At 43.1% G+C, this 14,686-nt stretch overlaps 1 protein-coding gene across 5 annotated transcripts in view; it reads left to right on the forward strand.

Annotated features, from left to right (window-relative positions):
- Positions 1 to 517: 517 nt before the first annotated feature.
- Positions 518 to 14,686, forward strand: part of ZC3H14 (zinc finger CCCH-type containing 14) — a 66,071-nt gene continuing 51,902 nt past the window's right edge. For 2 of the 5 annotated variants that reach the window (XM_077463737.1, XM_077463740.1), the window contains exons 1-6: positions 519 to 674; positions 3,557 to 3,599; positions 4,956 to 5,070; positions 6,591 to 6,631; positions 7,322 to 7,487; positions 11,109 to 11,517. In XM_077463737.1, the coding sequence (XP_077319863.1) occupies positions 639 to 674; positions 3,557 to 3,599; positions 4,956 to 5,070; positions 6,591 to 6,631; positions 7,322 to 7,487; positions 11,109 to 11,517 (810 nt within the window). In that variant the 5' untranslated portion in view covers positions 519 to 638. Of the gene's footprint in view, positions 675 to 3,556; positions 3,600 to 4,955; positions 5,071 to 6,590; positions 6,632 to 7,321; positions 7,488 to 11,108; positions 11,518 to 14,686 lie in introns of all 5 variants that reach the window. The other 3 variants (XM_077463739.1, XM_077463741.1, XM_077463738.1) reach the window with 2 other exon arrangements.

A 14,686-nucleotide genomic window follows, 5' to 3' on the forward strand; every position in this document is an offset into this window, starting at 1 on the left:
GTCTCCTTTAAGGGGCGTGGCTAGGGGTGTGTCCTATACCTGCATACTTTTTTGCTTTTTTGGGAGTTATGTGATCAGCACACGATGTTGGGTAGCGGAGTCCAGGGAGGTGATTGACAAGCTGTTGGACATTCTTATAGGGGGCGTGGCCAGATGTGATAATTAGTACGCGATGTTGGGTAGCTGGTTGCAGAGCGGAGTCAAGGGCGGTAATTGACAGGCTATTTGCCATGCTTTCTTATAGGGGGCGTACCCAGAAGTAATGATTGGCACACGATGCTAGGTTGCTGGGCGGAATCAAGAGCCATGATTGACAGCGGGTTGGCCATACGTTCTTACGGAAGGCGTGGCCAGGGGGCAATGATTGGCACACGACTCTGGTAAGCTTGTGGCGGGGGGCGGGATCAGACGCTGTGATTGACAGGTGGCGGGGGTCGTGTGTTCTTGTAGAAGGCGTGGCCATATGCAGTGACTGACACGCGATGCTATTGCGCGTTATGGCGGAAGGCGGGATAGCTAGGCGTGGCTCTCATACCTGCAGTTCGTCCTCCTCTCCGCCGGATGTCGCTGTCGCGTGATCGCTGGACCGGAAGTTTCGGTTGCGCCGAACAGTTGGGGGCCTGGTGACCGGAGGAGCAATGGAGATCGGGACCGAGATCAGCCGAAAGATCCGGGTGTGTGACTGAATGTACCCTATAGCCTGGTCTGTGAGGGAGCGGAACCTCCCCGGTTATTGGTTTCACCTTGTAGTGATCCCCTGCAGCACCTTTTACACCCACTTCCTGTGCACATGGCCTTCCCATCATGGCTGCACCGCGTTTGGAAGATTTCCTGATAATGACCCCCCCCCCACTGGGCCATGTCTGATTATTAGGCTCCATTGGGAGCCAGGGTGACAACACATGAACCAATTCAAGACAAGGAGAGAGCGTTGTCACCCAATAACAGGAAGTGCCTGAGCAGGGACCTCCATGGCAGGTTTATAATCTACAGAAACTCCGACCCTTTCCCTGCCAGAGCTGTGTACACACATGTGATAGACACGTTATATCACCGACCCAGGCCTTTTCTGATATTCGTTCTTTACAAGTTAAAATCAGTATTTTTTTTTAAAGAAAATTACTTAGAACCCATATATATATATATATATATATATATATATATATATATATATATATATATATATATATATATATATATATATATATATATATATATATATATATATATATATATATATATATACACGCACACTATCTCACAAAAGTGAGTACAACCTTCAGTCACATTTTTGTAAATCTTTTCTTCTATCTTTTCATGTGACAACACTGAAGAAATGACACTTTGCTACAATGTAAAGTAGTGATTGTACAGCATGTATAACAGTGTACATTTACTGTCCATTCAATATAACTCAACACACAGCCATTATTGTCTAAAATGCTGACAACAAAAGTGAGCACACCTCTAAGTGAAAATATCCAAATTGGGCCCAAAGTGTCAATATTTTGTGTGGCCGCCATTATTTTCCAGCACTGCCTTAACCCTCTTGGGCATGGAGTTTACCAGAGCTTCACAGGTCCTCTTCCACTCCACCATGATGACATCACAGCTGGTGGATGTTGGAGACCTTGTGCTTTTCCACCTTCCATTTGAGGATGTCCCACAGATGCTCAATAGGGTTTAGGTCTGGAGACATGATTGGCCAGTCCATCACCTTTACCCTCAGCTTCTTTAGCAAGGCAGTGGCCATCTTGGAGGTGTGTTTGGGGTTATCATGTTGGAATACTGCCCTGCGGTCCAGCCTCCGGAAGGAGGGGATCATGTTCTGCTCCAGTATGTCACAGTACATGTTGGCATTCATGGTTCCCTCAATGAACTGTAGCTCCCCAGTGCCGGCAGCACTCATGCAGCCCCAGACCATGACACTCCCACCACCATGCTTGACTGTAGACAAGACACACTTGTCTTTGTATTTCTCACCTGGTTGCCGCGACACACGCTTCACACCATCTGAACCAAATAAGTTTATCTTGGTCTCATCAGACCACAGGACATGATTCCAGTAATCCATGTCCTTAGTCTGCTTGTCTTCAGCAAACTGTTTGAGGGCTTTCTTGTGCATCATCTCTAGAAGAGGCTTCCTTCTGGGACAACAACCATGTGGACCAATTTCATGCAGTGTGTGGCGTATGGTCTGAGCACTGACAGGCTGACCCCCCACCCCTTCAACCTCTGCAGCAATGCTGGCAGCACTCATACGTCTATTTCCCAAAGACAACCTCTGGATATGATGCTGAGCATGTGCACTCAACTTTGGCCGACCATGGAGAGGCCTGTTCTGAGTGGTCTTGGCCACCGTGCTGCAGCTCAGTTTCAGGGTGTTGCCAATCTTCTTATAGCCTAGACCACCTTTATGTAGAGCAACAATTCTTCTTTTCAGATCCTCAGAGAGTTCTTTGCCACGAGGGGCCATGTTGACCTTCCAGTGACCAGTATGAGAGAATGAGAGCGATAACACCAAATTTAACACACCTGCTCCCCATTCACACCTGAGACCTTGTAACTCTAATAAGTCACATGACTCCGGAGAGGTAAAATGCCTAATTGGGCCCAATTTGGACATCCTTCCGCCGGTCTCTTCCCAGGCCTCCCCTCCCACTGGGAGACCTGACCCACGATCTGGCACTTCCGCCGGCTAGGCTGAGACTGGAACAAAGGTGGAAACAGCCTTTTTCCAGTCTCCTATGTAAAAACACGGAAGCAACGTCACTTCCGGTTTAGTCAGCTGCCAATGGTGCAGATTTAAAAATAATTACAGTATTCAGAATCGCAATTTTTGGGGATCTGAATACTTTTAAGTGCAAAGGAGGGATTTGGGGTCACCGTCAAAGTGGCTGTGCATGCGCAGAAAGTCACGCCGCCTCCCGTTCATAAGTAGGAGTCGTTCGCAAGTTGGAGGTTCGTAACCCGGAGACTGCCTGTACTATCACAAGGGATGTTTACATTTACAGCAAAGAAACTGCAAGCTTAAGTCACGCCAGCATATGTAAACTGTGTTCAAATCACACATGTGAGCTATTTCCGCGATTGAGAGCAATAATTCTAGCAAAAGATCTCCTCTGTAACTCTAACCTGGTAGCTGTTAGATTTTTTTGAAAGCGTCGCCCATGGAGATTTTTATGGCATCATGTTTCACATTATACAAAAAAATTGGGCTAATTTTACTGTTTCCTTTTTATTCACGGAAGTGTCGTTTTTTTATTTATTTTTTCTTCCCCCAAAAAAATAGTTTGACGGGCCGCTGCGCAAATACTGTATGACATAAAATATTGCAATGATTGCCATTTTATTCTCTGGGGTCTCAGCTAAAATATTATGTATAATGTTTGGGGGTTCTAAGTCATTTTCTAGCAAAAAGTATGGATTTTAACTTGTAAGCAACAAATGTCAGAAATGGGCTTAGGCATGAAAGGGTTATGGACATGTTGTATGATTGTGGATATGTTGTACAATTTTCCTGTCCTCTAACTTCTCACCATTCTCTTCCTCACAGACGGCGATAAAGGGAAAGCTGCAGGAGCTGGGAGCGTATGTGGGTGAGTCCTTCCTATCCGTTCTCCTTCCAGAGGCGCTTGCACTCTATTCTCATTACAATATGTGACACGCACCTTTAGAGCCCTTATACACTGGGGCATTGGCGGTCAAGCACCGCTATTTTTAGCAGCGCTTTTCCATTGATTTATCAACACACTTCAGCCACTAGCGGGTGCTTTTAAGCCCTGCTAGCGGCCGAAAAAGGTTTAAAAGCACCACTTTGGTGGCGCTGCCCATTGATTTCAATGGGCAGGGTTGCTTTAGGAGCGGTGTATACACTGCTCCTAAAGCGCCTCAAAGATGCTGCTTGCAGGACTTTTTTTGACGTCCTGCCAGCGCACCGCTCCAGCGTGAAAGCCCTCGGGCTATTTTTGGTACTATAGCACCTGTAAAGCGCCTTAGTTTGAAAGGGGTCTTAGTAGGGCTAAGCTGCTCAGAATAACGATTGGGAAGATTTATCCGCTATTGGGAAATAACAGTTGGCATGTGCCAGAGCCACCTACCACGGGCCAGTCGACACACGACATCAATTAAAAATGTATTGCTAAATCTGCTTGTATTTTGTTTTCCTGGTTCCTCCCTGACAGAAACCATGAATCGGCCTGAGACGGAAGTACAGTTAAATCACACTTGTTTAATAATAAAAGAACAAACGTAGTCAAAACATAGCCAAAGTTTAGTAACCAGAATGGATAGTCAGCCAAGCCAGAAGTCAGGGATCAATGTAGTGGAAAAGTAAGGCGCCAGAAGGGATGTCAGGAAAGCAAGTTTTGAACTGGATCGCAGGAGAAGGTTTCTTTGATGTTGATCAAGATGAAGGCAGAGATCCTCTGGGCTGGATGGCTTAAGTAGGCAGGACTGATGAGCAGGATATCATCAACAGCTGAGTAACTGTGGAGAGATAGATAGGAGCTGGCTATTCGCCGACAGCTGAGCGGCCAGCTCACAAAAGAAAGGGCTGAGTCCAGCCCTAACACTCCCTTCAAGATGATGATCTTTCCATTACAAATCTCTCGTGTTTCTTTATATGCCATATTTTAAAATTTGTGAGATCATCACTGAGTCTCTGTGCAAAGCAGGCAGAGCCTGGCTGGGGGTGGCACAGTGTTTTACATAGCTTTCTGAACACATCTCCGATGAGATGCAAAAGTCTAAGCTCAGATATTTCTTTTGCTTGCTGTTCTGTTACTATACCAGTCATTGTACTGTAATGTTTCTGGACTATGAGAGGAGCCCACCCAGGGTGGACATACAATACTCTATGTAGGTGGTGTCACCAATGAAGTTCACACATAGTACCCCAGTGCTGCAAATCAACAGTGCTAACCATTTATATATGTATTTGTTCCTTCCACCAGATGAGGAGCTCCCAGATTACATAATGGTGATGGTAGCAAATAAGAAGAGTCAGGAGCAGATGACAGATGATCTGTCGCTTTTCCTTGGGAATAACACATTACGCTTCACCACATGGTAACACCGTCTATATGTATCTTTTTGCTTCATGCTTTAGTAGTAGGTCTTGTTGGCCTTGGATGTTTTTTTGGGTTCTTAATGGTTATGGATGTTTTCGGTTGCTATAAAGGAAAGTCATTGTATAGTTGTTGATGTCTTAAGCCCCATACACGCTATCAGATTTTCTGCTGAGTTTTCCTTCAGATTTACCAAAACCATATAATATGAGGTCAAACCTTAGCAGTTTCAATGTGCATGCAATCAGGCAGGCCCTTGCAATACATGATTTTGGTAAACCTGAAGGAAAAACTCTGATAGTGTGTATGGGGCTTAAGTGGTTATTACACTTGGTCTTGGCAGCTATGGCAGGGAGACTATAGATGTTCTGGTGTTAATAGATGCCTTGATGACATTGTAGGGGGCTTGGTGGTTTTAGATGTATTAATGGCTTTGCAGGGGGGGCTTGTTGGTTATACCAGGGGTTCTTGGTGGTTATGGATGATTTGGTTGTTTTTGGGGCTACAGATATCTTGGCGATATTGTAGAGGAGTTGCTGGTTATGCCAGGAGGTCTTGTTTGTTGTAATTGTCTTGGTGTATAAATATATAGTAGGGAAGCTATAGATGTCTTGGAGGTTATTGATCTTCTAGGCCATGGGTCTTCAAACTATGGCCCTCCAGTTGTTCAGGAACTACAATTCCCATCATGCCTAGTCATGTCTGTGAATGTCAGAGTTTTACAATGCCTCATGGGATGTGTAGTTTTACAACAGCTGGAGGGCCGTAGTTTGAGGATCTCAGTTCTAGGCTATAGCCCCTGGTCTTGTTCGTTATTGCAATGAGTCTTGGTGGCCATAAGATGTTTTGGTGATGCGGGGGGGGGGGCTGCTTTTGCTGGCTATGTCTTGGGGGGGGGGGGGGGGGGGGGGGTGTGTGTGTGTGTGTGTGTGTGTGTGTGTGTGTGTCTTGGATTCTACAGATGTCCCGGTGGCTGTAGCAGAGCGTCTTGGTGGTTATAGAGGTCTTGGTCGCAGCGTAGGGGCTCACTGGTTATACCAAGACTTGGTTATGGATGTTTTAGTGCCTGTAGCAGGGGGTCTTGGTGGTTGTGGCAGGAGCCTTGCTATCTAAACCAGGGAGTCTTTTTATAGCGGAAAGTCTTAGGGTTGCATATGTCTTGCGGCTCCTTCTCCGTCCCCTTCTTCTGTCCCGCTGTCTTCTGGGAGACACACGGGTCCCAAAGACCGCATAGACCAGTGGGATAGCGCAGTGCAAGCCGCGCATGCTCAGTAGGGGACCAGGAAGTCAAGCCGCAAAGGCTTTACTTCCTGATTCCCTCACCGAAGGTGTCTTTATATTTAAAAGTCAGCAGTTGCAGTATTTGTAGCTGATGGCTTAAAAAAAAAACAAATCGTCAGACCTCCACTTTAAGCAAAGACGCTTTTTGGGGGACTCTCTCTCTTGTTTTTTGGTGCCTGGTGTAATTTTAAAATGACTTCACCTACTCTAACTTCTGCTACTCTTCTCGTTTGTCCACAGGTTGCAGGGTGTGCTGGATAAGCTCCGTGCCGTCACTCCAGGTCAGTACTGCTGAACGGTGTTTGCATTCCAAACTGATACATAACTTCCTCATCCTACACTCAGTAACAGCGATCTAGCTTTTAGCCCTGTGCCTGGGATAAAGTAATAACTGAGATAACAAGGGAGTGAATAGTAACTTGGTGATGTCATTGGTTAAGGAAGAGTGAATTCTGTAAATGTTATGGAGGGGAGGATGGGAAGATTTGCACAGTGTTTGAATGTAGGGCCCGCAGGACAAGATTACACTGACACTGGCCTGAGCAACAGGAAGGCTTGTTGTACTGCTGATCCAGAAGGAAATTTTTATATTATATCCTCAGTTTTGCAAAAAATTTAAGTTTTAGGAAGTGGGTCGAAGGAAAGAAAATTGCTTGGTTCCTCCATCAACATCTTTAGAATACAACAGCACAGTATGAGCTTTCCCCACTGACAGAATACAATGATCACTGCTGGTGGTGACAGTGACCATACAAAAAAAAAACAGCTGACAGGCTGCTTGTACCGAAGTTGATCGATAAACCAGCCTGCCCATAGGTGGATTGAAATTTAACTGACTCCTACTGAACGAGCCAAGTATTTTATTCATCTGACTGGCTTGCATGCAGACCTTTTACTTGGCTGACTGTGCAACTGCTGGAACACCCCATAATGATATTTGATATTAAGGCATTTTCCCTCATCTCTTCCAGGATCCAACAGCCTGAAAGCCTCAGAGGCCATCATCTTCAATAGTAGCATGCCACCCCTGAAGAGCCAGAGCAGAGAGGATTCTGGGAGAGAGCCTCAGCTACAGCGGCAAGAGAAGTTCAACAGCGTGGTGCCCAGCAGCTCTCAAGTACAGCGCGGCTCTGACAGGTGATGTGTGAATTCTGTACTACATATGTTTCTGATTTGCGGAGGGCATTTTTACACTGGTGGTTCGCTTCAAAACTGCCAGTAAAACGCTAATGGAGCATTTTTGCTGCGCGATTTTTAAAGGACTCGAAAACTGCACCAAAAACTCTTAGGAGTGTATTTGCGGTGGTTCCTCTTCATTTCATTGGAGGGGAGCATTTTTGGGTCACTTTTTTTATTTATATTTTTGCTCCCCAAACGCGCACCAAAAATGCTGCACGCTATTTCAAGCAGCCGGAGGGGACGTCCACCACCCCCTGCCGCCTTCCATTCTTATTCTCTTCTCCAGAGAGAATAAGTTCAGTGCTCGCAACCTTTCCTCCTAACTAATATCCTCCAGACCCTTTATCAGCTTTGTTGCCCTTCTTTGTACTCGCTCCATTTCCAGTACATCCTTCATGAGGACTGGTGCCCAGAACTGGACAGCATACTCCAGGTGTGGCTGGACCAGAGTCTTGTAGAATGGGAGAATTATTGTTTTATCTCTGGAATTAATCCCCTTTTTAACCACGTAAGCCCCGGACCATTTTGCAGCTAAAGGACCAAGCCCTTTTTTGCGATTCGGCACTGTCGCTTTAACTGACAATTGCGCAGTGGTGCGACATGGCTCCCAAACAAAATTGATGTCTTTTTTTTCACAAATAGAGCTTTCTTTTGGTGGTATTTGATCACCTCTGCAGTTTTTATTTTTTGCGCTATAAACAAAAATAGAGCGACAATTTTGAAACAATGCTATATATATATATATATATATATATATATATATATATATATATATATATATATAATATATTTTTTTTTTTTGCTATAATAAATATTACCTAAAAATGTATAAAAAAAACACATTTTTTTCCTCAGTTTAGGCCGATATGTATTTTTCTACATATTTTTAATAAAAAAAATGGCAATAAGCGTTTGATTGGCTTGCGTAAAAGTTATAGCGTCTAGAAAATAGGGGATAGTTTTAGGGCATTTTTATCAATACATTTTCTTTTTTTTACTAGTAATGGCACGATTTTTTATTTTTTTTTTTTTTTCGTGACCGTGACATTATGGCGGACACGTCGGACAATTTTGACACATTTTTGGGACCATTTCATTAATACAGAAATCACTGCGATTAAAAATGCACTGATTACTGTAAAAATGTCACCGGCAGTGAAGGGGTTAACCACTGGGGGGGTGTGTAGGGGTTAAGTGTGTGTGTGTGTGTTTTTTTACTATGGGGGGTGTGGCTTGGCATGCGACATCACTGATTATCTTTCCCTATTACGGGGAACAGACGTTCAGTGACAGGCTCACTAGGAAGCACGAGGAGAAGCTTGTTTACATTGACCTCTCCTCGTTCTTCAGCTTTGTGACCCGATCGCAGGACACCGGTGGCAGTTGGGTCCGCAGGTCCCACGGTCACAGAGCTCAGGACCGGGTCGAGTGCAGCTGGGCACTTAAAGGTCAACGTACCTGTACGTGCCATTCTGCTGATGTATATCGGCGTGAGGCGGTCCTTAAGTGGTTAATGCATGCCAATATTCTGTTTGCTTTGTTAGCAGCCGGTTGGCATTGCATGCCATTGCTGAGCTTATCATCTACTAGGTTCTAATATGATGAGCCATCCCAAAAATAAAGCAATTGGCAGCACACAAAAAAGAAGTGCATAACATTTGGACATGTACATAAACCTTGCCTGTGAAGCTTGCCAACCTGACCCACACCGGCTTCTCAGAAGAACGCCCCTCACCCATGATCGACCAAAAGCACGAGGATCCATGTGAAAAACTAGCCACACTATTCAGAGAATATGTGTCGCGTGCCCCCCAAATTCAGTATTGCAGAAGGACCACCAACCCACCTTGCCAGAGGTGATGAGGTGCATATCAGAAGGTCCCATGGAACAGAACAGATAACCTTAAGGCCTGATTCACACCTATGCATTTTGCAGATTTGCACTACAGAACGTGTTCCATAGGAAACCATGTTAAATGGACTGTAGTGCAAATATGCACAAAGCACTAAAAATGCATAGGTGTGAATCCAGCCTTATAAAAGGTTAAAAACTGTTACAGTGAGAGCTGAGGCCACCCATCCTCCCCAGACCTTATCAAATTTGAGAAGCTTTAGTGCTACTTTTGTGCCGTAAAAATTAACATTTGTGCTGCTTTTATTTTTCCGATATTCCCAATTGTTTTTTCCAGACTATGACATCATCTAGCCCTCCCTACTAAAGCCAAATGACTCAAAATCGTGCTGGTTGGTTAGTACCGAGTTACAAATAAAAAAATATATATATATATATATATATATATACACACACCCTCTAGAGAATAAAACGCTGAGTAAATTGATACCCAACATGTCACGCTTCAAAATTGCACCCGCTCGTGGAATGGCGACAAACTTTGTTTGATCCTTTAAAAATCTTCATAGGCGACTTAGAAAAATTTCTACAGGTTTTGAGTTAAAGAAGGCTAGTGCTAAAATTATTACTCTCGCTGGACTGATCGCGGGGATTCCTCACATGTGTGGTTTGAACACCTTTTTCATATGCGGACGCAACTTCCGTATGTGTTCGCTTCTGCGCACGAGCTCGGTGGGACGGGCGCTTTCCTTTTTTTTTTTTTTTTTTTTTTTTTTTTTTCCTCTGTCCGTTTCAAAACTGTCTTTTTACACTGTTCTTTTTATTCCTATTACAAGGAATGTTAACATTAACATAAAAAAACAAAAAAATTCACCTTCAAGACTATTGGGCAGAAGTGACGTTTGACGTCACTTGTCATGCAGCCGAGTGTAGGCCATCTTTCCCTCGGCATCCAGCCTCAGAGGAGAGAGGACCCGATTGTCTCTGCCACTGCTGACAGCTGCGGTAAGCGGCGGGAGGGGGAAGGCCTCTCTCCCGCCTCTGATTAAAAGTGATCTTGCGGCAAATCCTCCAGAGACCAATTTTATCTGAAAGCGGACCGCCCGCTGTTGAAGAGGATACCAGGCTAATGCCACAACAATGGTATTCCACTTCAAATAGCCGACGTACAACGATGGCGGGCATTCCAAAAGTGGTTACGTTTTTAATAACAGGTGTTGTGTGTTTATATTTTTTTATATCAAACCCCACCGACTTTATCCCTCTACAATCATTGCAAATAAAAACTCAAGTGTGTTTCTTTAGTGCTACTTTTGTGCTGCTTTTTATTTTTAAGATATTAGCAATTGTTTTTTCTGGACTATGATATCATCTAGCCCCCCTACAACAACCAAATGACACAAATCCAGGCTGGCTGGTTCGTGCCACATTTGTGCTGGTTTGTGCCATTTAAATCTCTGTTCTATCTTTCTCTCTCGGCCCCCTTTGCATAGCACTATTCTCTGATTCTTCCACTGGCAGAGCCTGGGAAGGCATTGGAACACAGCCCTGATTGTGGTCTACCTGTTGGCTTCAATCGACGGGTTGTTGACCCAGGATTTAGATATAATTATTTAAGCTGTTATTGTTTTGTTTTTGGCAACACAGACCTGCCATAGTGTTTCTACATCTGTTAGTGTCTGTCGGAGAAATGCTAATGAATTGCTGTGTGGATGTTTGATTTGTAGATCAGCCACTGATTCCGCCGTAGCCGCTCGCCTGACATCAGCAGTGAAACCCCTTCAGGATTTATCCTCCTCGGAGGACATCATTGACATTAAACTGGACATGGACGACACCTTCAATGAGGACTTGAGCTTCAGCTCAGAAAGTTCCATACATCCCAGGAAGAAGCCAATCTCTCTTACCAGAACGCAGAGACCTACAGCTCAGGTATACAGGCCTCCAGGAAGCGCACACCGCCTGGAGGAACACAGTGCCATACACAGAATACCCCAGGGCGAGCCCATTCCGGTCAGACAGTCCAGCTTCCATAGTAACAGAACAGTTGACACCCAACCTTATGAACTGCAAGAGGTATTCCAAGCGGAGGAGACCTTCAGACCTGCAATTGCCACAGACAGAGCTTTACCACAGGTAAGGTTCTATGCAAGGTTCTATACCTTACAACAGGTAAGGTTCTATTTCCGACTCCATCAAAATGGTCTTTCATTGGTGGCTGGACACTCCCGGAAGGTTAGAGTGAAACCATGGTAGGAGCAGAGTGATCCAGCAGCTAGAGTGTTCGTTCAACTACTTGACCGCCGGAAGGTTTTACCCTCTTCAGGTTCCATTCACAGCTCAGCGTTTTGGAGCCTGCAGTTCCAAAAACGCTGGAGGAGGAGAAAAAAAATCAATTCTCTAATGGATTTGGTTCACATCTCTACCCCAAGTCACCTATAGTGCAAACATGTTCTGAAGTTGGGCAGATTTGTGTGTGTGTGTGTGTGTGTGTGTGTGGGTTTTTTTTTTTTTTTTTTTTATTCCCAGAGGAATTAATTGAAACACTCCATTTGCATATTTTCACGTGTTTTTGAGAGGTTTTCTGCTCAGATGAAAAAATTTAAAAGCAAAAATATATGAATACATGTAAAAAACGCAGCTACAAATCCTAATAAATAAAATACAGTAATATGTAATATTACATAAATTAATAACCCCTAAACTTAACAATATATTAAATAAATTGTTATTGATGATGAAACAATAAAAAACCTAAACAAAAACAAGTTATTAATTATTTGTTGATAATAGGAATAATAATAAAGTAGTATTCTTATTTTGATATATATTTTATATATATATGTGTATTAATTACTTGTTATTACATCTTATTCATTTATTTTTATTATATATTTTATTTTTACTTTATGTATTTATTTTATATTCATTCATTTATTGTTAGTAGTATTAACAAAAATAAATAACCTTAACTCCAACCCCTTACCCTAACAAAAAAAATCAAATCAATTGATAATAATAAAAGCTGAAAAACCTAGCAGAAAATGATGCAACAGATTATAGATTTCTCTATTGGGTAATAATAAAAAAAAAAGTAATAAAAAAAAAAAAAAAAAAAAAGCCAAAGCTCAAAAATGCTGTATAAAAACGCGCCAAAATCCCACATTAAAAATGTGCAAAATAACACCGGAAAAACTCTGAAAGACTCTGGTGTGAATGCAGCCTCCAGAGGGCATTTTGAGGGCATTTTTTGCTATTCAGCACTGCGCTACTTTAACTGATAATTGCATTGTCAAGTAACACTGAAACCAATTGAAATTTTATATCCTATTTTATTTTATTTTTTATTTTTTTTGCACAAATAGAGCTTTCCTTTTAGTATTTGATCACCACTGCAGTTTTTATTTTATTTTTTGCTATTAAAAAGAAAAAAGTCAGAGGATTTAAAAACAAACAAAAACCCCACACTGGCTGGGAGAGTCACTAATTAACACTGATACTACTGTACACTGTCACTGTAATAATGGCTCTTGGTGGGAAGGGGTTAACATCTAGGGGCAATCAAGGCAATAACTGTGTGCCTATGTGTAATGTGTGTGTATTGTGTGCTGGTTTTACTTACCAGTCTTGCTGTTTGTTTATTTTTTTATTTTTTCTCCCTGCTTTTCAGGGAGAAGAAACATCCAGATAGTTGTTCTCTGTACATAGAACTCTGTGTGTGTGTGTGTGTAATTGTCAACAGCCGATCAACTGATTTCAGAGGAAATCATTGGCTGAAATCAGCTGCCAAATGTGTGCTGTGTCCAGTCACTGTATGGGTTGGCTGGGGGGCATGCACATGTGGGCCCCAAACCCAGAAGGGCACTGATCTCGTACATGTACATGATCATGCCTGTACCTGCTTCCCGCTCGCAGTATAATTACTGTGCGCGGTTGGCAGGTGATAAAAAAAAAAAAAAATCTGTTCTGAAAGCCCTAAATACCTAAATCAATAGTCATGTGATACACCAGGACCTGAGTCATCTGCCTTTCCTGCAGAGGAGGAGGGTCCTTCATCTGGTGTCCATTTTACTGCCTGGGTCACATGGACACTTCCTATTGGCCCTCCAGCAGCAGGGTTCTCTCAGGATCCAGAAGACTGTAGTAATGTGATGACATCACCTGGAAGTGGCGGCGGTGAGGGACATGGATGGTAGTCCTTTGAGTAAAGAAAAAAAGTGCTAACAAGGTTATTTTAAATTTGGTAGTAAACTTGTTTCTTCTACTATACCCTACAGGTAAGCTTAGTTCTATTGTTGTGCCTAAAGTTATGAAACAACAGTATTATAATAAACCTTACCTGTAGGTAAAATGAACGCGTCCTAAACGTGCACCATTTTATAGGAGATATTCCAGTGAACCCCCCCCCCCCCCCCCCCCCGGTCACATCACCAGCGCGTGCCGTCCTCCCTTCAGAGCTCCATGCCATGATCGTGACTCCTGCGTGCATGTGCAGGACATCATCTTGGCCATTCAAGCGTCCAGAGGCCCGCAAACCCAGGAGGACCCGGTAAAGATGAAAGCCATGTCAGCGTGAAGTTAAGTCTCTCATAATGTGCTAGTATGCCATGCACCCTACACATTATCTTGCAGGATTGGCCTTTTTTTTTTTTTTTTTTTTTTTTTTTTATAATGTAAAAAAATATTTTATTTCTGCATTTACTACAACTTTAACCACTTCCTGCCTGTAAGACATCATATGACGTCTTTGACTTTGAGTAATGATATCTGGATGACCAGTACAGCTGTAGGCATTATTCAGATTTCTTTTTTATATTTTTAGCAGGCAATTCCCTACAGTCTAAAAGCTATAGCAGCTGTTTAGCCACTTGATTGCTTTTACAGGTGAGAATGAGTCTGCTGGCATTGGCATTTTAGCCATAGAGGTGACCATGGTCCAGGCGGTCTCCGGCCATCTCTATGAGCCATGGAGTAAACACTTTGATTTCATTTATTTTTTTCTGGCTTCTAGGCAAAAATAAAAAGTCAGGCTTTCCAGCATAGAGAGATGTGGGGAGTTATAGACCCCGGATCTTGCTGTAAAGTGGACCTGTCATGCCCTATTCCAAGGGATGTTTACATTCCTTGTAATGGGAATAAAAATGATCAAATCTAAAAAAAATTTAAGGGAAAGTGTAAAAATGAAATGAACAATAATAATAAGTGAACACATACGTAGGTTGGGCCCGCATATGTAAACAGCTTTCAAACCCACATGTGAAGTATCACTGCAAATGTTAGAGCAATAATTCTAGCGCTAGACCTC

The sequence above is a fragment of the Lithobates pipiens genome, unplaced genomic scaffold, assembly GCF_037356315.1.
Source record: "Lithobates pipiens isolate NorthernLeopardFrog02 unplaced genomic scaffold, aLitPip1_a1.2 Scaffold_30, whole genome shotgun sequence".
Lineage (NCBI taxonomy): Eukaryota > Metazoa > Chordata > Amphibia > Anura > Ranidae > Lithobates > Lithobates pipiens.